The following is a 23,452-nucleotide window of genomic DNA, read 5'->3' as shown; positions in this document are numbered from 1 at the left end:
TCAAAGTTAAGCTGAGAGAACAGAGAGAGGAGGCAGGTGTCCATTAGAATAAACGCTATTCGTTTATATTTCAGACAAAACTCCCTCACTCTCCACAAAGCCCTATTTGACTTTCTAGCTAGGAGATAGAGATAAGGATCAGTCACTGATCATGGTACCTCTGAATAACTAGGTCAATTGTCAAAACTAAGGGCTTGTTTCAAATCTAGGTCTGTGCTCGTCAAACCCTGTGTGGGCCGCAATGCTGTGAAACACTGCGTGTCTATAACTACGTCACTTCTAAGAAATGTGCCACGGAAACCTAACTTAGGGCTTACAGTGCAAGATCCTCCGCTAGTGTGTGTGAGACAGACAGACAGACAGACAGACAGACAGACCGAGAGACAGACAGACAGACAGAGAGAGAGAGGCAGGATGTTCGTCTCCACACAACAAAGTGCAGAGAGACAGAACCGAGCTGTAAGAGCAGAGTTGACGTCTCCCAGCTGTGTCAGGGGCAGGGTGATGCAACTCAGTGAAAGACTGAGGGGACTGAGTGGACTGGCTGGGCCGGGGGCCACATCTGTCCCGTCCCTGGTTCCATCTAACCACCCACCCCCTCTTCACTGGGACAGACCCACCCAGTCCATCACGCTTCAGACAGACTGACAACAAACAAAAGAGTTTGAGAACTAGGCTTGGGAGTAGGCTACTCTGCTGTTCTAATGCAAGCTGCTGTCCATACAAAGATGGTGGGAGGAATGTACATACTGCCGTGACAGAGAGGTTCTATACGTCCACTTCTGTTGGCCCCAAAATAAACAACATCCTCTTAAGTTCTCCTCAGACAGACCCTCGCCATGTAGGATTTCCTGTGTTTTGCTTAGTATGGACTTTCTCAACTAGACAAGCTGACTAGGCCGTTTCAGGGAACTGAATATAGTAAGTAGTCACCATTTTGTCACATGGCTTGGAACCAAAGTAAGACGTTCCATCACCAGACATTACACAATGACTGCAAACACAGCTTGGGCCCCTGAAAACCTACAGGTAGAAACCCAAAGTAATTGTCCAGAGCAGCACCAATCATAGGCCTATATAAACACCATGTAAAGAAATAGGGGTTTTGAGGGGTTAATAAAACTAGAGCACTGTCTCCTACCCTGGAACAAAAATGAATAGTTGTGTACTGTGGAATCTGCTCTCTCATAACACCTGACGTGGGCTGGTTGACAGAGGAGGAGGAAGAAGAGGAGGAGGAGGAAGTGGTTTACAGAAGAGGAGGGGGTGTCTTACTGGTACAGAGGAACGCTTCTTTAGTGTTGATGGGTTTGTTGCACTGGTGGCAGGTTGTGGAGGGGGCTGGGTTCACAGAGCTGAAGAGATGGCCGTTTAGGGTCTTCTTCTCCTTGGTGTCTTTCTCCTTACCCTGACCCTTATCTTTGTCTTTCTCCTGCAAGGGGTTAGAGACACAAAGAAAAACCGCCATCAATTATCTGAGTCAAAGCACAGTGATGCTTTCGGTAGTTAAGCAATCAAGGTCTTACAAATAGATCTCACGCTTGGATAATAGTTAGCCAAAGACGAGATGCATGAGTCACTTGCACAAAGATATACTGAGGAAGTATGCCGACATCATTGACCACTAGTCAAAAACCCCTTCCTAATATTTCCGATCTAGAAGTCTCATTCACAAACAGAAACTTAATTCAGACAAAAGGTTACAGTATATCAACGTAACCACAGACAATACACCGGGCTGACAGAAAACACACAATCAGGTGTATTGTACAGAGACACTAATTGTTGATGGGTACAGGAAACAACCAATATCCTACGATTCTGACTCAACCTAAATACGATGCTAAAATCAATTCTCCTGAAAGAGGGAAGAATGTGTGGTGAGAAGAGTATCATGGTGTGTTCCCGTCTGAGCGCTGTGCCGTGAACCAGGCACTAGTCAACTCTAAACAACGAGGCTGGAGACACTTCTTCACTTCTCATCAAAACACAAGTCACAGGCTGCCAACGAAGACTCCACACCGTTCGACGTCATAGAAATAAACTAGTAGATATGATAAACAAATACAGTACAAAGTTACATTGGGAAAGTGCGAGGCACACCTTCGACATGCAGTAGTTAGTGACTAAGTACATTATGGTGACTAACAACTCCCAGTTTCTTCCCAGAATTCCCAAATGACCAATATCCCCTACCTCATCCTGTCCTGCCTCAGCCCTCAGCTTCAGGGAGCGACCGTGTGCCAGGAGACGTCTACACAACATTACAGTAACAGTCTGTCTGTTCGCTGGTCTGGAACAACAGGCGCTACAGCCTCTACAGACAGAACACTGGCGTTCCCATGACGCCAGCCATCAGCTCAACAGGAGGAAGTGAGATACCATGTGTAGGATGAGGGGGGTGGTGGAGGGAGGATCTGTGCTGTGCCTCTGCACTGCTGTAGTCTGCTGTCTCTGTTACACACCCGCCCCACTGCAGCTTCCGGCCTCTAGCTCGCAATCTCAGCAAATTTTTCTACAGTATGTACAATGTACATACTTCAAGTATGAACAAGTCTTGATGAAAATAAAATATATTTTTGGGGATACAATCACAGGGAAATAAAATCACATGAGAACTGTGCTGATGCATGGTCTGGGCGTTACTGTTTTTTACTGTAATGTTATCAGGAAACATGGGAGAACAACTACTGTGATGTTTATTATTTGACCATGCTGGTCATTTATGAACATTTGAACATCTTGGCCATGTTCTGTTATAATCTCCACCCGGCACAGCCAGAAGAGGACTGGCCACCCCTCATAGTCTGGTTCCTCTCTAGGTTTCTTCCTAGGTTTTGGCCTTTCTAGGGAGTTTTTCCTAGCCACCGTGCTTCTACACCTGCATTGATTGCTGTTTGGGGTTTTAGGCTGGGTTTCTGTACGGCACTTTGAGATATCAGCTGATGTACGAAGGGCTATATAAATAAATTTGATTTTGATTTTTTTGTTGTTGAATTAAACCTAAGAGAGTGGTTTGTTTTCGCAGAAGCAGTGATGCCATACAGACGGCTTTTTGAGAAAGACCACAGCATGCCTCTGTTTCCTGTTTGACTTCCCTACTGCGTGCAGAACAGGCGCCTCGCTCTGCTACTCACAACTCACAGACGGATACACTTACCTAACAGAAAGATACTCTAAATCCCTTCTGAATACATGTACTCTGTATAAATGTATCCATAGAACTGTATGTATTGAGAAGCCTTTGAACACCTAATAATCCATTTGATTTAACGTCAGAAAGACCAAGAGGGAACAATAGCGCTAGGGTCAGAGTGAAAATGTACTACTGGGGCTTCTTCAATTCAATTAACCAATACAACTTGATTTATCCTCTCACATACAATTCTGAGCCAGGCCCTGTGCTCTGCTAGTGCAGGAAGTGGAGGAGAGGAGGAAATGGAGGAGGAGGAGGAGGAAAGGAAGAGAAGCAGGAGGAGGAGGAGGAGGAGAGGAGGAAATGGAGGAGGAAAGGAAGAGAAGCAGGAGGAGGAGAGGAGGAAATGGAGTCGGAGGAGGAGGAAAGGAAAAGAAGCAGGAGGAAATGGAGGAAGAAAGGAAGAGAAGCAGGAGGAGGAGGAGAGGAGGAAATGGAGGAGGAAAGGAAGAGAAGCAGGAGGAGGAGAGGAGGAAATGGAGGAAGAAAGGAAGAGAAGCAGGAGGAGGAGAGGAGGAAATGGAGAAAGAAAGGAAGAGAAGCAGGAGGAGGAGGAGAGGAGGAAATGGAGGAGGAAAGGAAGAGAAGCAGAAGGAGGAGGAGAGGAGGAAATGGAGGAGGAAAGGAAGAGAAGCAGGAGGAGGAGAGGTGGAAATGCTGAATGGACAGACTCACCTTGTTCTTCTTAGTACTCATTTTGCTCTTGAGGTAACTGAAAGTGCGGCTGACCTTGGTCCCTTGTCTCCCCTCAGTGTAACTCCGCAGGGGACCCGGGTCCTCCTCAGAGATGCTGAACCAGACAAGGAAAAATGCACTGAACATACGGCCATTTACACTTGTTCTGCTGGAGAAATAGCAATCATAGTACACACTGTAAGAACAGCCCCATTGAAAAGAAAGTCTCTGTCGTACCTGTACTCTAGTGATCCAGAGGTGCTGGAGTAGGATCCCAATCCTACGGTAGAAATAGAGAGAGGGGGTGATGAGCTGGACCAATGGAAGCATGTTAAAATAACATGTTGAAATTACAGACTGGAATTCCTCTGTATAAAATCATAGACTTACAGTATATAACCATGAAACAGGCTTGTCATATTTTTATCAGAATTGTGGTTCAGTACATGTATAAATGACATATTACATAATCATTACAAGACATTTCCAAGCAAAGGTGATATCACATAACACGTTTGTACAAACATCCAACTGAAGGACGGGTTACATGTGGAATTGCACACTGGGTAATATGGTTAAGGACATAGCCAATTAACATAAAAAATACATACACTAAGGAATGTGAACATAAGACATCATATATTTCCAGTAGTAGTCATGGGCGGACAGTAATAAAGAAAGTTACTAGGGCCAAAACACAGTCCTCCAGCAAAGCTCAATAAGGCACACATCACGTGACAAACACGGAGACACTTTCAAAAACTGCCATGCAACATCTCTTACAGCTCTTAATGTAGCTCTGAAATGCTAGAGCAGCGAAAGCCCTCTGAAACGTCATCCCCCAGTAACGGCCAGGGATTTTCTTCCTATCGTTCGCCCCCAAAATAATATACAAGCCGTTCTTACGAGGCTCAAAGGAGTGTGAAAGCAGCAGTGAAATTTCCTAAAGGAAACTCAATCCTTTTTAGCAGCTGTGAAGCCCAAAAGGAACACTTTGAAATGTGTTTATGTGGATTTCAAAGAATGGAGGCTAGGGGGAATAAATAGAAGTGATGGAAAGAAAAAGGGGAAGAAATATGTGGAAAACTCACAGGAGGGACATAGTATGCATGGCAGCCATGTCAAATACAATAGGAAAAGGGCTACTTGGGGACCTGGGGAAATCTGTGCTAGGAGAAAGCTGATTCTTTAGTCTCAGTTCGATACCAATAGTGGGAAATAGATTCTGGGGTCATGGGCGTCTCCTGCAGATATTCAATAAGGGCAGAATCAATGATGATGATGATTCCATATGGCTGACTGGACTGCAGAGGGCTTTCTACTCTGAAGCGGCAGTTTTTATTCTTATAAAAGATCTCATTGAGTCTGCTGCTGTTGCTAGGTTTTCAGCAATGTACAAATCGTTCATAAATACAACGCTCTTAAAAGGACAAAAGAGTCAATCTTGTCCTTGACTGTTTCATGAACATTTAATAAATATGTGAACATCTTGGCGGATTTTTAAAATTTATTTTGAATTAGACTGAAATGAAAAACATGGACATGGTTTGGCATAATCCTTTCATTCTTCTTCAGTTCTTGTCATGGTAACCAAGATTTTCAGAACTAAGCTGTAGGCATTGCTTTCATAAAATAGATGAAGCCATAGTCAGAAAATAACATAGAGCACAATAACTCAACAGACACAATTAGTGCACTGGTCAGACTCGCCCAATTTACAAGACTAATAGTCTATGTGGAAGCAATTGCCTTATTCTATTCATAAACACTTTGCTTGAATTTTCACTAAATCGACTTTCATTACCAATGCATATTTGATCACCTGTTCAGTTTTGGTGACTGCAGATGAGAACCTACTTGTTTGAAAACAAAGCTATGTACATGTTGAATTTCTCTCAAACCAAATGACCTGTCTACAACTTCAGAGACATTGACCCTGTTAAGGGGAGGGGACCAAACAGAGATTAGGGTTGGATTTAGAGTTTAGCGGGATGTGACGTCCGTTTAGTGACACGGGCAGAAGAAGAGGCACACTACACAGGAAGCAGCCAGGGGCTAGGTGGGCACTCAGGGCATTCTGGGAGCTGTACAGTACTTACTCACAACCTCCTCCTCATCACTGGAGGAAGAGCCAATAGAAAAGAATGTTCTAGATTTGGGGATGCTGAAGGAGAAGGAGATGCGTCTCTTTGGTCGAGTCCGTCCGCTCGCTATCCAGTTCAAGGGTACAAAAGACATCAAATCACGCGTTAAATGAGCACAAGAACCTGGGCGGAACCTCAATGCCTTCCAAGTGATCAAGTGAGCCCTACACAGACTTGACCTCATTCCCTTCCAAGTGATTGAATGAGTGACACCCCACACAAAGGGACAGCGAAACCAGAGAAGGGAGAAATCACCGCCCCAGTGATAGTGAGGAGAAGCTGTAACAGTAGCCTCTGTTAGCCCCAGAGGAGATTGGGATTGAGAGGGGTGAACTAACCACCTGATTGGATGCTGTTCCTGTCAACTGTCTGGAAAATGCACAGCAGAGGTACAGAGGGAAAATGGACCTGAAGGACGAGGTTGGAAACAGCAGATGACAGGAGACTTGATTGTTGGATAGATAGAGGCCTGGCCTTTTGTGCCACCATAGACAGAGAGAAGGCTGTAGTGCAGGGAGGTCAAACTCATTCCACGGAGGGCAGGGTCTGCAGGTTTAAAAATGTTTCCCTTTCCTGCAGTCAAATGACCAAATCGCCCTCTAGTGGCCTCATGAGTGGAACGTTATTAATATTTTTCATAATTGTATAACTAATCAACTTTGTTTTTTTTTAACACTGAAAATCCTGTGTTTCTATGTCAAAAGGTTTCAGTCTTCTGTGATGTATATAAAGTGTAATATTGCGATTCAAACTCAAAATTGAATACATTTCAACATCTTATTTTAAGCCCATAACCATGTGTGTGTGGTGTATACTTTTGTTTTTAACTTCTTTGATATAGGGGGCAGCATTTTCACTTTTGGATGAATTGCGTGCCCACAGTGAACTGCCTCCTACTCTGTCCCAGATGCTAATATATGCATATTATTATTACTATTGGATAGAAAACACTCTGAAGTTTCTAAAACTGTTTGAATGATGTCTGTGAGTATAACAGAACTCATATGGCAGGCAAAAACCTGAGAAAAAATCCAAACAGGAAGTGAGAATTCTGAGACTGGTCGATGTTAAAGTCATCGCCTATTCAATTCCCTGTAATATATGGATCTGTTTGCACTTCCTACGCCTTCCACTAGATGTCAACAGTCTGTAGAACGCTGAATGAAGCCTCTAGTGTGATGTGGGGCCGGATGGGAGGTGTTTCAGTCATTGGTCTGGCAGATTGCCAGTTCTTGCTCACGCGCTTTCCTCATGATATCGCCTTGCGTTCCATTATTTATACAGACATTAAGGAATTCTCCGGTTGGAACGTTATTGGATATATATTATAACATCCTGAAGATTGATTCTCTACTTAGTTTGACCAGTTTATTCGACTTGTAATATAACTTTCTGAAGTTTTTGTCCGATGTTTGCCTGCACCTGCGCGAGCGTTTGGACACGTGTACTACACATGCTAGCAAAAGTAGCTAATTGGACATAAGTAATGGACATTATCGAACAAAACAACGATTTATTGTGGAACTAGGACTCCTGGGAGTGCATTCTGATGAACATAATCAAAGGTAAGGGAATATTTATGATGTAATTTCGTTTTTCTGTTGACTCCAACATGGCGGAGAAATGTTGTTAAATCTGAGCGCCATCTCAGATTATTGCATGGTGTGCTTTTTACGTATTTTTTTTTTTTAAATCTGACACAGCGGTTGCATTAAGAACAAGTGTATCTTTAATTCTGTGTAAAACATGTATCTTTCATCAAAGTTTATGATGAGTATTTCTCTTATTTGACGTGGCGCCAATGTAAACCGAGATTTGTGGATATAAATATGCACATTATCGAACAAAACATAAATGTATTGTGTAACATGATGTCCTATGAGTGTCGTCTGATGAAGATCATCAAAGGTTAGTGATTAATTTTATCTCTATTTCTGTTTTTGTGACTACTATCTTTTGCTGGGAAAATGGCTGTGTTTTTCTGTGGCTATGTACTGAGCTAACATAATTGTTTGGTGTGCTTTCCCCGTAAATCCTATTTGAAATCAGAACATGTGTAGCTTTAATTTGGTGTCTTTCATGTGTGATTTCATGAAAGATTGATTTTTATAGTATAGCATTTTTTCTGGATTTTGGCCAAGTGGGACGCTACCGTCCCACTTATCCCAGAGAAGTTAAGTAGATTTCTTTAAGAATACCAAGAAACACTGGTCGTGACACTGATGTAGCCCACTGCAGTACAAGGTGAGGGGAGTTCCTTACTAATCAGTGACCTTAAGTACAAGGGTGGAGCGAAAAACTCGCATACACCCGGCCCTCCGTGGAATGAGTTTGACACGTGTGCTGTAGAGGGGAACCCAGAGAAAGTGTTAAGGTGTTAGAGTGAGCCTCACCGTCCAGGTCTCTGTGACTGATGGCCAGCATGGACACCGACTTGGTGAGCACTTGGTGAGGTATGAGGGGACGTCTCACAGGCATAACTCTCCCTGATAACTGAAATAGAGGAGAGAGAGTGTGATCAGTGAGCTGTCTGCAATCAAATAAAACACGAATCACTCAGCTACTGTGCATACAGAGAGCCACTCTACACGGGAAGTTACAAAGATTCTGCGATTGCGCAAGTCTTTGCGCAAGCAAGTCACAGGACCCATATGGCAAAGATAAGCCTGGACACATACCTGGCTGTCGAGGCTGCTGCAGTAGTCGCCAAGGTCTGACTCCTGCTCCTCTGTCAGGGACAGAAGCGAGCCTCTCTCCTCACTGTCCAGGCGGGTCACACGTCCAGCGCTCCCCACGTTGGCGGAAGCCTTCCCAGCATCCTCCTCTCCAGCCAGGCCCTCCAAACTGTAACTGCAGCCACAACACAACTGTGTGAGTTACTGAAAGCATTTTGCTTCGGGACAATAGATACTAACGCCCCGAGAGATGTTTAAACCAGAGGCAGGCAGTGAACTCACACCCAGCAGATCCTCATGCTCCAGGCAGATGATCAATCAGCTGGCTCAAAACTGAAACCAGACACATGTAGCGCACAAGTACATGCACATGTAGACACTGAACTAGATCCCTGCAGGACGGCAGTGAGGAGATGATGGGAGGAAGGAAGGAAAGCATGTATAGCCAAAGAGGAATAAATGAACACCAGCACAAACAGGAAGGAGCACATACATGCAAACCTAAACATAATATAAAGGGGAAATAACTGAAGTATAATAAATATTTCCCCCCCCCCAACGCTTCAATTTCAGGTTGGCAACCTAAAGTTTAGTTGATTAAAAAGATGTAGAACATTTAAGACAACAGAACAATTCATGTTAAATAACAACTATCAAATAACACACTTGAGATCATGAATGTATAAGAAATCAGCATTCAGTATTGGTGTACAAAATAACTTGCACCTCGTTCCCGGCTGTGTATTCATCGGTCCTCTCACTGAAGCTGCCAAGCGAGGTAACTGAAGTAAAACCATAACTCACATGTATGGCTCACTGATGACGATGCTTATATTGGTTGTTTTAAGCTTTGCCATAGTTAACCAGCAGTGTAGCAGTAAAATACGATTGTTCTAAAGATGCTTGATGCTTCCTCTCTAAATTCTAGCTTCCTTGTCTCAGAGAGAGAGCGAGAGAGAGAGAGGCAGAAGAGAAGTGACTGCATCCCTGAGGTCGACCACGACCGACCAACAAAGTGACAAAGACAAAGAGACCACAGTGAAAGCAGCAGTGACAAAGCGCACACCAAGCCAGATACAGTACATCCCGCACAGAGCACAGAACATGCAGGGGCTCCTCTCTCTTTTTTATTTCTCATCTTGTTAATCCTCCTATACTGTCAGTGCATTCTTTCCATCTTTATTTCTCTCCCTAGGCAGTTAGTTGACAAACAGTGATGGCATACCTTCTGCTATCAATCTGTTCCGGGTGAGGAGGGGGGATGTTGGAGGGACACCAGCTCATACTAACAGGGAGATGCCAGGGAGAGGGATGGAGAGGGACAGGAGAGATGGGTGGACAAAGGGAGGAGAAACAGGGTGACGTTATTACAGGGTGAAGGGGGGTCAAAGGTGAAAGTGGTGGGTTAACGATTAATCCTGCAGTCGGATGTTATTAATATTGTTCATTATTAATAAACATTATTTTCTTTTTTTTTTACAACAAAAATCTGATGTTTCTTCTATGGCAAACGGTTTTGTTATATTTCAGTCTTCTGTGAAGTATATAAAGTATAATATTGGGATGCAAACTCAAAATGGAATATATTTCAACTCTATATCTGACATGGTGCAGGTGTCTTCTTTTTAAGCCCACAACCATGTGTATGAGGTGTATACTTTTGTTTCAAAGTAGATTTGTTTAAGACTACCAAGAAAAACTCCCTGATTAATTTTTTATTTTATTTTATTTAACCTTTATTTAACTAGGCAAGTCAGTTAAGAACAAATTCTTATTTACAATGACAATGATTTAGCCCACTGCAGTAAAATGTAGGCTTTTTCCCCCCCCATTGAAGTGGTTTGATAAAGTATTTTATTGGAGGAAAATACTATTTTGCTTGGATTCCACTCTCTCCAGACATAATTTGACAGTACTCTCATACTGTTTTAGAAATGACTTTTCCATAGCATACGTGTGATAAAGGTAAAAGTAGGTTTAGCATTTTTTTTCCGTAATTGCAACACACCGGGGAGAGTCAGAATGGAAACATTGAGAAATAACTGTGTGGTACCTTCTCCTATGAAACGTTGGCTTTCGAGGCTTCCCCTCCCCTTGACTTCGCAACGAACTGAGAAGATGAATGGAGAGATGATCAGAAGACATGAAAGGTGGGACGGACAGAGAGTGATGGGAGCACTGACAGTACAATACATGACCAAATGGGTGAAAATGAGTAAGAAGGAATTGGTAGCAATAAAAACAAAGGCTATTCAAGGCAAGCCTCTGGATAGTGTCTCGCAGACTGAAACATTGAGCAGAATGAGTGATGATGTCAGAGGAGTGATGGTACAGTACTTCGCAAACAGCTCGCGCAGCTGTTGAAAGAGGTCAGAGGTCAGTGTTTAACCTTTGACTGGGACCAGGTCTTTCCCACAAAGTCCACTTACACAGAGGAGCCTCCAGGCTGACTATACTGTACACAGGCCCTCTGAGGGACAAGCACAGATCACAAAGACATAAACATCAACACACACACACAAACACACACACACACACACACACACACACACACACACACACACACACACACACACACACACACACACACACACACACACACACACACACACACACACACACACACACACACACACACGGCCGTATGAGGACCACTCCTCTGGGAGCCAGTCTCTGTCCTAGTCTCATCCCTGTACACTGTACTTCCCAGGCTACCAGAGTCTCAAGTGACTCCACAATAGATATAATCATACTGAGGACTAGTCAGAATACTGTAGGAGTTGGCGGTGTATGGTTCACACAGATGATGACGTTTTACCACCATAGCTATCCTTCCTGGGGAGTACTGTATGTTTATGTGAGTGTGTGTGGGGTACATGTAAGAGGTCAGTGTCTGGGTCTAAGAGGACTCACCTGCGTTGGTTCACATCCGTTTCTCCTTCAGGATTCTTCCCCGGGCCCCAGCTGTGCCGGCGGAACGGAGAGAGCGAACGGATACACGGGCGCATGACGGCAGAGCATACAGGCACCTCTGTCAGCTTGTCTTTCCTCTCCTCCTCCTCTCCTCCCTTCCCTGTCGTCTGCCAGGTGTCTCCAGAGCTCCAGCTGGTCCGAGTTCCCACCGCCCCCGCCACGGCCCAAGGAGGGCCCACGCTGCCCAGGGAGGAGACACTTAGGGGACCTACACTGCCCTGAGAGCTGGCACTGAGGGGACCCACACTGGCCACGTCGTCGATGGAGGAGAAGGACACTGACACCCCGCTGGTGCTATCCCTTGGCCCATCCACAGCCTGGGGACAGAGAGGACCCAGAGAGACCCTGTTAACCACTGGAGTCAAAGTCAACACAACTCAAAGGCATTATATTTGGGTGCAAAAAAGAGGGAGAGCTTCTTTTGCATCAAGTATGAAGACAAAGAGAGGTGGTCATGGGAGAACGGGGTATGACTTAGTGACACAATTAAGTAGTAGCTGTGTGAAAACATCATACTTCAAAACCATCCAAGGTAACTTTATTTTAGAGGATATTGCAATTCAAAAATAAAACGGACCAACATGTCACGACTCACAGATCTTCTTCAGTGTGCACAATATATTATATATTAAGGTTGGGAAAGTCTGTAGGGGACTTTTTTGCTGGAACAGACTTATTTTAGCTGGAATTGCACATTATAACCTAATCTAACATGTATGGTAAGCATGATGCCAAATGTGTCCCTAAATGTCAAAACAAAAATATCCTGTATCATTGTCTCTCAGGCTGTTTCTCACACATGCCAGGCCTGGGAGGTTAGGCCTGATGATGACTGGTCAGAGCTGCCATTAGTCTGAGCTTACTGCGGGCTTCAGACTGGCGAGAGGAAAGGGCAAGGCAGGGAGAGAGACATGCTGATGGGAGAGAGAGTTTTTTCCAGCCCTATAAAGGTTACATAACAACTGAAACACACACCCTTTAGGGAGGCAGGCTGCAGATGATCTTCATTGGGAGTGTATCATTAGTTTTCACATTCTCCAGCAGTGCCAGCGCTGGGCGGGTGTTAAGCTAACGGTCGGCCGCAGTGGCTCGGAGCATAATAACCATACAGGCCTCTTTATGAGAAGGCTATGGAAAATTAACTTCCAGAACAAATGACTCAGCCTGCCTGAGATCACGCAGCAGGGAAGCAGTCAGCCAGCTAACACTCTCTACACAAACACACACCTACACTAATCACACGCAGTGACGCAGTCACGCACACACACAAACGCACATTTCGAAAAAATGTTCTAGAGAAAATTGGACTTGGAATAGGATCGTTTTAAAAGAGCCTTCGAGGAATGAAAAGACTAGTAGAATTGAGTCATGTTACTCAGGTCCTTTTTTGGTCACTGCCTGCCTGTCTCTGTCCAAAGTGCTGAGGTCACCCGAAGTTTCAAAACCTGTTGCGTAATGACAAACCTCAAGAAGGAAGGCGGAGGAGCAGTTAGAGGGGACTTGTGTAGCTTCTCAGGAAGAAAACATTTGTTAACGTTTCTTACATTTGACTCATTAACTTACTCTTTTTTTTTTTTTTTTTTTTTTTTAACATACCAACATGAAAACCTAATGAAATAAACCATGTAGCCTACAGACTGAGTTAAAGTTAGAGTGTGCATGTGTGGTTGAGTGCTAAGTAGATGCCCGGAGAGGAAAGGACCTCATGAGGGCAGAGAAACCAAAGCCTGTTGAAACCAAAGAAATGAGGATCAAGGCTGTAGTGGAAAAACAGCTTTGGAGTGCCGTTATGCCTCAACCGCCCTCCACTGAGTGTACACTATGAAAGAAGGGTGGGGGACAGGGCAGGGAAGGAAGGGCGGTAAAGGAGAAAACGAGGGGGATGAGGTCATAATGGGGTTTGCTGGCCCAGGAAGGAGGGCTCATGGGAGCCTGCTGATGTCACATGGTAGAGGAAGCTAACCAGTCTGCTGTGGTCTGAATATGCATTAACAAACAGACTAGCTGGGAAATCAATGGAACTACATCACCAAAAACATACAACAGGGAAGACATAGACCGTGTTGCTTGTTTTCTAGAACTGACTTATAATGTACTCATATGCTATCATGTCATAGCCGATGAAGACACCTACTCCTGTTCTTCCATGGTATTGTGACTAAAAGCGAGTGTCTGGGTCCAGTCCAGTGTGCTGTGCTCACCTTTCTGAAGACACTGTCCTCTCCCAGACTGTCCACATCACTGATTGAGTCTCTCAGGGCACCAGTGGTCGACAAAGAGCCTCCAACACTCTCAGAGCTCTCAGAGCACGGGGACACAGGGAATTCTGTGAGAGAAAAGGGGTATCAAGATGAGTGTCAGATATTCACCATGGCCTTGCCTTGTTGTGTGTGTGTTGGAGTGTCAGTGTGTGTGTTTGTGTGTAGGGCTGTGGCGGTCACTAAAAATTCATCAGCTGGTGATTGTCAAGCAAATAACTGTCTGTCTCACGGGAAATTACCGTTAATTAGCATAAACACGTTTAGCATCTCCTGGCTTCAACGCACAGCCTACAAGCCACTGATGCAGACCTTTGGAACATCTACATATTAAAAAGTATAATAAATCCATGTAATATAGCCTACACCATCACAATGAATCCATGATTTATTTTAGACAGTTCTAAAGAAACATGATATGAAGAAAATGTAGTCTATTTCAGAAGAACAGAATAGCATACTATGAGTTGTCCTTATGTTAGGCCCTGATCTTGCTATGCCATATGGCTGTGGGCTACACTAGTTCATTAAGCAGACAAGATTTGCTTAGAGTTCCGTGGCATTATTTTATATTATGAAGAATACAACTGAACAAAGCTGAATAAAATAGAAAGGATATTTTCTCCAAATGATTTGAGGGAATGTGGCTATCCTGTGTTGAGCGGTTAATAGAAAATAGGTACTCCTATATACTTAATTTAGAGTTATTAATGTAACTTTAGTTGTTCTACAAACGGTGGGCTATATGTTTTGATTTTTAATACATTCTAAGGCTGCATGATGAGACTCCAATGATGATTTGAAAAATGTCGCTTGAAAGGCATGAGCTCTGCTTTGTTTTTTCACAGGCTGTACACACTACATCAGTCACTCATTCACAATTTGACAAGCACTTGATGATGCCTACAATTTCACGCCGGCATCCCCTGTGTGTGGCCATAATGTGCCCTACAAAAACTCTATGCCTTTTGCGCCCGTTGTGCCCTCCGAATCACCTCTCACTCACATGGCTCTCCGTCACGTGATCATGTCTTTCTCACAGGCTACAAGTGAAGACAGACACATTGGTTACGCAACTGAGCGCATCCTAATCCAATTCTGCGGCGCATATTGAAGAAATTGGAAGAACTGTCCACATTTACTTTCGTCAGCCAACAAGATGAGTAGGCCTAACGAACAGCAAAAGCACTAGCCTATGTCAATCTACTATCCCCCATAGCACAAACATCAACCTATTCTGTTCTCTGAGAGAAATAAATATTCCAAACATAGTCTGGGACAGTTATGGGATGCGATAGATCCCAAATTAATACAACCACGAGCATCCCAAACATTTTTTTACGCAATGTAGCTGACGCAACATATCAGAACGTTAAGCTTAAAATGTTGATAAACTATTAGACTATTTCTTCACATTATAAGTGCAGCAATGTGAACATGGCAGTAGGCTGTAAGCACGAATGTTCCATTAGCAGGAAAACACCATTATCAAAAGTGACCGCAAATGCGATTATTCTTGTAATGCTTTTATTATAAAAGGTGCATTTTAATGGTGAAAATGATCTTCCCCAAACTTAACTCATGCGCTGCTTATAAATGCCAGTTAGGCTCTTTTAGGCTTCATTTTAAGAAGTTATTTGGCCACTTTAGTTACTTTAGATACAAACCTTATCAAAACGTATAGGCCTATGGGCTAGGCTACATGAGGTAGAAAAATTAGAAAAAGTCGCAAAAAAAGGCATTGTTTCTTATCCTGGGCATCATTCATAAGTGATAATATATAATTCACAATTGATAGGCTAATATTGTCACCCATCAAACTATTCTTGATTTAATCTTGTCTTTACATATACTAAATAATATATGTGTGACATTTCTTTATTTTTTAGAATGGACCATTATCATTCACCTGTATCGAAACAGGAGCAGCGGAAACATAAATGTAATCTATGCACTTAAATAGCGAATGGAGGACGCTTTTCCTGTGGTTCATTTTCATGCCAGCCAGGTAGGCTATATTCCTGTTTTAAAGAGAAGCAACGTGCTTAATATTAGGAAAGTTGAGAAATAAATCTAGCCTATAGAAAGCTGATGGGATTTTCCTCTTTTTAGTAGAGGCCATCACTCTGTTTTCTCACGCAATTGCACAGCCGACAGAAACCTTGCGCAACATGAGCTCATGGGCTCTCATGAAGTGTTTGATTAGATTTTCTGATTACATTTGCATTGATATCAGAGTGATTAGAGGGACAATAGAGTGCTGAGTACCAGGCAGTTAGCAAGTTTGGTAGGCTACTAATGCAGCATCAGAGCTTGGAGAAGCCTTATTACCGTGACTAAACGGTCACATGGAGTTTGACTGCATAAAGACAGTGAAAAATAGGGTCAACTCAAATTGTCCGTGTAGCCATTTTGTTAGCTATTAAGTTAGGGATAGAAGCTGTTCAGGGGGCTGTTGGTGTCAGACTTGATGCACCGGTACTGCTTGCTGTGCGGCAGCAGAGAGAACAGTCTATGGCTTGGGTGGCTGGAGTCCAACATTTTTCCCTGTCTTCCTTTCACATGATCAGGAAGAAAAACGTGCTGCAAAGCTGTGTTGCATTGATAGTTGCGATCCTCTTGGGTATGATGTTGATGACGTCAGATGCAGAAAAAATTATAAGCTCTTTTTTTATTTTGACAAGAAGGATTTTATTGTTTATGAGTGGGTTGCTGTTTTGTCATTGTTTGGCCTAGCAACCAGAACGGTGGGACTGGAAGCGTCTCAAAGGGAGGGGACAAAGATACAGAGATGCTAAGGACAATGCAGTGATATGGATACCTTTTTAAGCTATGATGGCAACTGATCTCTGCACAGATGTGAACACTAGTCTAATTCCTATGACATAAGGTATTTTCTTCAAACTGATCTCTGCACAGATGTGAACACTAGTCTAATTCCTATGACATAAGGTATTTTCTTCAAACTGATCTCTGCACAGATGTGAACACTAGTCTAATTCCTATGACATAAGGTATTTTCTTCAAACTGATCTCTGCACAGATGTGAACACTATCTTCTTCAGACATCAAAGGTGGTAGGTTGCACAACATGCTAACCTAGTCTACATGTACGAGATACATTGATTGATACTATGGGGACACATGGTACAGTAGGGATAGAAGTTCAGATGAAAGCAGGTCCATGCCATCCCCATCTTATCTGAATCAATGACCTTACCATTTTAAGCCTTTCACTACTCTTACAGAGCGCTGCTCTCTTCTCTACAGTACATCTCAATCCTCTGAAATTAAGTTACAACCTGGTCTTTCCAACTGAGATCTTCCAGAAATCAAAATATATTCTGACAAGTGCTCTTCCATGATCTAAGCAAGGACCTCCATACCCCTGACAACCCTCCTAATCTTCATTTCTGCTCTTCTCTATCTCATATAACCTGTATGATAACTGACTGCCTGGCAGAAATAAACTCAGCATTGGCCATGTCATGCCTGCCATGCCTGGTATTGGTCAATGCAAATTATTCTGAATAGTTATTTTACTCTGCTGTCCCCATAGGAGAACCCTTTTTGGTTCCAGATTGAACCCTTTTGGGTTCCATGTAGAATACTCTGTGGAAAGGGTTCAAATGGAACCCAAAAGGGTTCTACCTGGAACCACAAGGGTACAGAACAGAAAATGGTTCTTCAAAGGGTGCTCCTATTGAGAAAGCCGAAGAACCCTTTTAGGTTCTAGATAGCACCTTTTTTCATCATCATATTTTGACTTACCTGTGGATTCTGTTATGGTGGTCTTCACCTGTAATGTAGGATCAGTGCAGGGCTGGACAGGGTAGAATGTCTCCTTCTCTCTGTGGATCTAGAAACAAAAATACATTTGGGATCAACAAGACCGAACTGATACAACAGATGTCTTTAGTAAAGTAGCGGTAAGCATATTTTTGGGGTGGAGAAACAAAATTACTACTGAATATACACAGTATTTTTTTATCTTCAAAAACCTAAGAATACGAGAAGAATTCCTAGTATTCTCAACCATGCTGTCTTGGCAGGTTGGTGTTATAGAACAGTCAGACAGATATACAACAGTATTAGTCTCAGGACATTAATATTGATGGCCTCTACTTTGGAAGACCCAAACCTACCACAGAACACAGAAGACCTACCACAGAACACAGAAGACCTACCACAGAACACAGAAAACCTACCACAGAACACAGAAAACCTACCACAGAACACAGAAGACCTACCACAGAACACAGAAGACCTACCACAGAACACAGAAGACCTACCACAGAAAACCTACCACAGAACACAGAAGACCTACCACAGAACACAGAAGACCTACCATACAAGACCTACCACAGAACACAGAAGACCTACCACAGAACACAGCAGACCTACCACAGAACACAGCAGACCTACCACAGAACACAGAAGACCTACCACAGAACACAGCTTTGCATAGGAGAAGAAAATACATTCCTACAGGTAGAGAGAATCTAATCAAGTGAATGAAAGACCATAAACATTGGGACTGTGCCTCGATCTGACTCAATAGGCCCACATCTGGCCTATCCCCTGGACCCAGGTCTGCTACAGTCAGCCTTCAGTAGGCTCTCTCTCTCTGTGTCTGGAACTGGCTGTGTTGAGCTCTAGCTGCTGCTTACCATACGTGCTGCTGATGGGAATTTGGACCGGGAGTCGGAGAGGAATTCTGCCCACATGTAAACATCAGGCCTGATTGACATTCAGCTGACAGCTGCTAGCAGTCTGAGGCTCTAGGCCACACTGGGCACCCAGGCAGCGGTTGTTGTGGGGGCTTAAGTGCCTTGCTCAAGGGTACAACAGCAGGCAATGGCATCTAGGCGGACCCAGGATTCAAACTGGCAACCCTCAGGTTGCTGGCTCGCCTCTCTGACTGCTGGGCTACCTGCCGCCTCATGATCAGTGTTCACTGTTCAGATGGCAGTAAGAACAGAATGGAGGAGGAAGAATACCACCCAACCCTCAGATTAAAACAAAGAGAGTGAACAGAGAAGAACTATTACTTTTTCTAGTAGATGCCCTTATTAAAACCAAAATACATTAGTTGAAGATTTCAAGAGTTACAATATGGTAACTACAACAACTACACCTCTCTAACTACAACAACTACACCTCTCTAACTACAACAACTACACCTCTCTAACTACAACAACTACACCTCTCTAACAACAACAACTGCACTTCTCCAACTACAACAATGACACTTCTCCAACTACAACACTTCTCCAACTACAACAACGACACTTCTCCAACTACAACAACTACACTTCTCCAACTACAACAACTACACTTCTCCAACTACAACAACGACACTTCTCCAACTACAACAACAACACTTCTCTAACTACAACAACGACACTTCTCTAACAACAACATTTACACTTCTCTAACTACAACAACGACACTTCTAACTACAACAACGACACTTCTCCAACTACAACAACTACACTTCTCCAACTACAACAACTACACTTCTCTAATTACAACAACGACACTTCTCCAACTACAACAACGACACTTCTCTAACTACAACAACTACACTTCTGTTATTACAACAACGACACTTCTCCAACAACGACACTTCTCTAACAACAACATTTACACTTCTCTAACTACAACAACTACACTTCTCTAATTACAACAACGACACTTCTCCAACTACAACAACGACACTTCTCTAACTACAACAACGACACTTCTCTAACAACATTTACACTTCTCTAACTACAACAACTACACTTCTCTAACTACAACGACACTTCTCCAACTACAACAACGACACTTCTCCAACTACAACAACGACACTTCTCTAACTACAACAATGACACTTCTCTAACTACAACAACGACACTTCTCTAACTACAACAACGACACTTCTCTAACAACAACATTTACACTTCTCCAGGGAGGGGTTTATTGAGAACTTGGCCATGGAGACTTCCATGAGGACAGAGAGTAGATTCATACAGCTCACCGTCTGTTCCTCATCATCCATCATCAGCCCCAGACATCACACCCATTGGCAGACCACTCATCATGTGATCAGGTCGCCAACTACAGAGCCAATCCTCCCACGCCTTGTACATGTGTTCATGTACGTGTGTTTGTAATAAGTGTGTGTGTGCCTGCTTGCGTGTGTGTGTGCGAGTGTGTTTACATGAGTGCATATGCGAATGTACTCGTGCATGCAATTGTGACTGCATGTGTGTGTGTGTGTGTGTGTGTGTGTGTGCGTGTGTGTATGTTGAGGTGTTTGTGTGTGTATCCAGGAAATTCTCCCCTCACACACACACGGCTGCTGATACAGGGCCTTATTGTTCCGCCCCTGCTCAGAGGGACAGGGTCTCAGTGTCGTGACACAAGGTTGTGTGGGCGTCGCCCCTCTCTGTGTCCGTCCAATCACACAGCTGCTGCTGCTCAGAACCAGACCAGGGGGACAATACGGACAAGTGACCTAGAGATACTGTCCTCTCAGACCACACAATGGCTTTATCACAATACACAACCCATGGTCAGATAGACAGACCACCCACGGTCACATCTCAACATGTTTTTATCACTTACAGATGGCCTACAGTCAGATCTTGTATTCTCCTTAACATGTTTTTATCACTTACAGATTACCCACGTCAGGACATAAGCATAGTTTATCACAAAACAGAGGATACTTTAAGGCCTTTACCATTCCTTTATCACCTATAGATGGCCTTAGTGTTGACTAGGCTTGGGGAGGTATACTGTATATACCGTATACCGGGTTATTTGGAAAAATGTAAATAGCGTCAAAACTATTTATTTTAAGTTTTTAAATACATTTGAATATTTGTAGCTACTTTTTAAGTTATTACCAGCAGTCAACTTGTGCAATTTCTTAAGAGATAAAGCAGATTTCATTCTTAATTTCACCTGTCACAAATATTATGAAGCTTACTGTAGTTCCTCAGTTGAGCCAGTCACGTGTTTGTTTGTAAATAGCACAACGGGAGAAAGCATTATTATTAGCACAACTGGAGAACACGTTAGCACAACGGGAGAAAGCGTTAGCGTTAGCACAACGGGAGAAAGCATTAGCACAACGGGAGAAAGCATTAGCACAACGGGAGAAAGCGTTAGCGTCAGCACAACGGGAGAAAGCGTTAGCACAACGGGAGAAAGCATTAGCACAACGGGAGAAAGCATTAGCACAACGGGAGAAAGCGTTAGCGTTAGCACAACGGGAGAAAGCGTTAGCACAACGGGAGAAAGCATTAGCACAACGGGAGAAAGCATTAGCACAACGGGAGAAAGCGTTAGCGTTAGCACAACGGGAGAAAGCGTTAGCACAACGGGAGACCGTCCATAGCGTTCTATATCTATTGGCGAGTCTCTTGTGCAGAGCGCAGAAGGTGATGAAGTTACAATTGTGCTGTATGCAATTCACAACTAAATGTTTGCCATCAGATGTCTTATAATGGCTTTCTGCCAGAAGTCAAAGACCTCTGGATCAGTTCTCTCTACAGTTGCCATTTTTCCCCTGTGCTTTCTTCGTGTTTTTGTCCTTCAGAAAAGCATACATCACAACTTTGCACAATTTCACTTTCGCTTGTAAATGTCCCCACTCACCGAAAATTACATTCGGTAGCTACAAGCTACGCTTATATATAGCTTTATGAGATGGATTTGCCTGTCTTTGCAATTAGGTTATGTTTGTTTTTAATCTCGTTAGCATTTAGCTAACAGCGTACACGTGATTTTGCAATTAGTTTGTGCTAATTTTCAGAGCGACGGTAATCAAGAGATATCAAATACAGAACACATAAACCTCAGAGGTAGCTCAGTATATCTCCGCTCCGAAGGCTCAAACAGACACCATACAGTACATTCTCAAAAAGGACAGACTTGTAGGTTACGGGGTCAAACATGATGAAGTAGAAAATTCTAGTTCATTGTCTATTTGGTTTCCACCACCAAGAAAGGAAAGCTGAAGAAGGTTGGGATATTTTTGTTATAGTGGAAATATATCAGTCAGTCAGTTATCTGTCTGGACTAAACGGTTTAGCAGACAGAGTGGCCGGAGAATAAAACAGACAGTACAATGGAACTATTAAGAAACCCTGAACAAAGGATCCATTGGTTACTTTGATTTATGACTTGACGATTAAGTTATGGAGTAATTCCACTGCTTTCTTGAGCAATAAAGACAAGTGCACTGACGTTCATTATTAGTGACAACTGACTTGATGGCAGAACTGATTGAGTCTTGTAAAAGTTCATTATATTTAAAAGCATTAAACTCATTAAAGACCATACGCATTTTTGTTCTGTGTGCGTGAGAGAGAGAGAGAGGGAGGAGTGGGAAAGAGAAGGAGTGGGTGAGAGAACAAAGTCTATGTGTACATGTTTCTCCTCTGTAGGGAATGTGAAAACATGTGGATTTCCCCAGGCTTGTGGTTAATTGTCTTTCCCCCACTAGTAGAATGTGGGGGCAGGGGGCTTCTTTACCAGGGTTCTGTACAGTCTTAAAGTGGCTAGTGGACAATGCACAAGGCCTCATTGATGGGCCTGCCTACAGCCCAGTGCAGCACTGAGCAGCCTCTGTGTGCCCTGCAGCGCTGGGCGGAGGGAGAACACTACACTCTTATCCTCCAGAAGCCCAGCAGACACACACACCAGACAAACACATGTAACGTACAATATAGAACACGTGTACATATCGTACACAACATGTTCAGGTATGGACACATTTCCCTTCTTATCCAACAATGGATAATAGTTTGTTTTTGTTCAAATCTATTTCATTCTATTCTACAATTGTCACTGGTACAAACGTAGATGAGCGCATGCATTTATATTGTAGATCAGTCTCCTGCGCTGCCTAGTAGATCTGTCTCCTGCGCTGCCTAGTAGATCAGTCTCCAGTCTCCTGCGCTGCCTAGTAGATCAGTCTCCAGTCTCCTGCGCTGTCTAGTAGATCAGTCTCCAGTCTCCTGCGCTGTCTAGTAGATCAGTCTCCAGTCTCCTGCGCTGCCTAGTAGATCAGTCTCCAGTCTCCTGCGCTGTCTAGTAGATCAGTCTCCTGTCTCCTGCGCTGCCTAGTAGGTCAGTCTCCTGCGCTGCCTAGTAGATCAGTCTCCTGTCTCCTGCGCTGCCTAGTAGATCAGTCTCCAGTCTCCTGCGCTGCCTAGTAGATCAGTCTCCAGTCTCCTGCGCTGTCTAGTAGATCAGTCTCCAGTCTCCTGCGCTGCCTAGTAGGTCAGTCTCCTGCGCTGCCTAGTAGATCAGTCTCCTGTCTCCTGTGCTGCCTAGTAGATCAGTCTCCAGTCTCCTGCGCTGTCTAGTAGATCAGTCTCCAGTCTCCTGCGCTGCCTAGTAGATCAGTCTCCAGTCTCCTGCGCTGTCTAGTAGATCAGTCTCCAGTCTCCTGCGCTGCCTAGTAGGTCAGTCTCCTGCGCTGCCTAGTAGATCAGTCTCCTGTCTCCTGCGCTGCCTAGTAGATCAGTCTCC

The 23,452-nt window shown here is 43.6% G+C and overlaps 1 protein-coding gene across 7 annotated transcripts in view; it reads right to left on the bottom strand.

The window, feature by feature from the left end:
* The window catches only part of LOC120066171 (A-kinase anchor protein 13-like), a 55,393-nt gene that overhangs the window by 14,046 nt on the left and 17,895 nt on the right, over nt 1–23,452 (bottom strand). For 5 of the 7 annotated variants that reach the window (XM_039017340.1, XM_039017342.1, XM_039017343.1 and 2 more), the window contains exons 5-14: nt 17,693–17,780; nt 13,865–13,989; nt 11,604–11,980; nt 10,744–10,800; nt 9,916–9,975; nt 8,694–8,865; nt 8,409–8,508; nt 4,109–4,151; nt 3,872–3,986; nt 1,276–1,432 (exon numbers count right to left, since the gene is read on the bottom strand). In XM_039017340.1, the coding sequence (XP_038873268.1) occupies nt 1,276–1,432; nt 3,872–3,986; nt 4,109–4,151; nt 8,409–8,508; nt 8,694–8,865; nt 9,916–9,975; nt 10,744–10,800; nt 11,604–11,980; nt 13,865–13,989; nt 17,693–17,780 (1,294 nt within the window). The remainder of the gene's footprint in view (nt 1–1,275; nt 1,433–3,871; nt 3,987–4,108; nt 4,152–8,408; nt 8,509–8,693; nt 8,866–9,915; nt 9,976–10,743; nt 10,801–11,603; nt 11,981–13,864; nt 13,990–17,692; nt 17,781–23,452) is intronic. The other 2 variants (XM_039017345.1, XM_039017346.1) reach the window with 2 other exon arrangements.

The sequence above is a fragment of the Salvelinus namaycush genome, chromosome 21 (genome assembly GCF_016432855.1).
Source record: "Salvelinus namaycush isolate Seneca chromosome 21, SaNama_1.0, whole genome shotgun sequence".
NCBI lineage: Eukaryota > Metazoa > Chordata > Actinopteri > Salmoniformes > Salmonidae > Salvelinus > Salvelinus namaycush.
The sequence above is the reverse complement of the archived record's forward strand: the minus strand, read 5'-3'. Positions and strand labels throughout refer to the sequence as shown.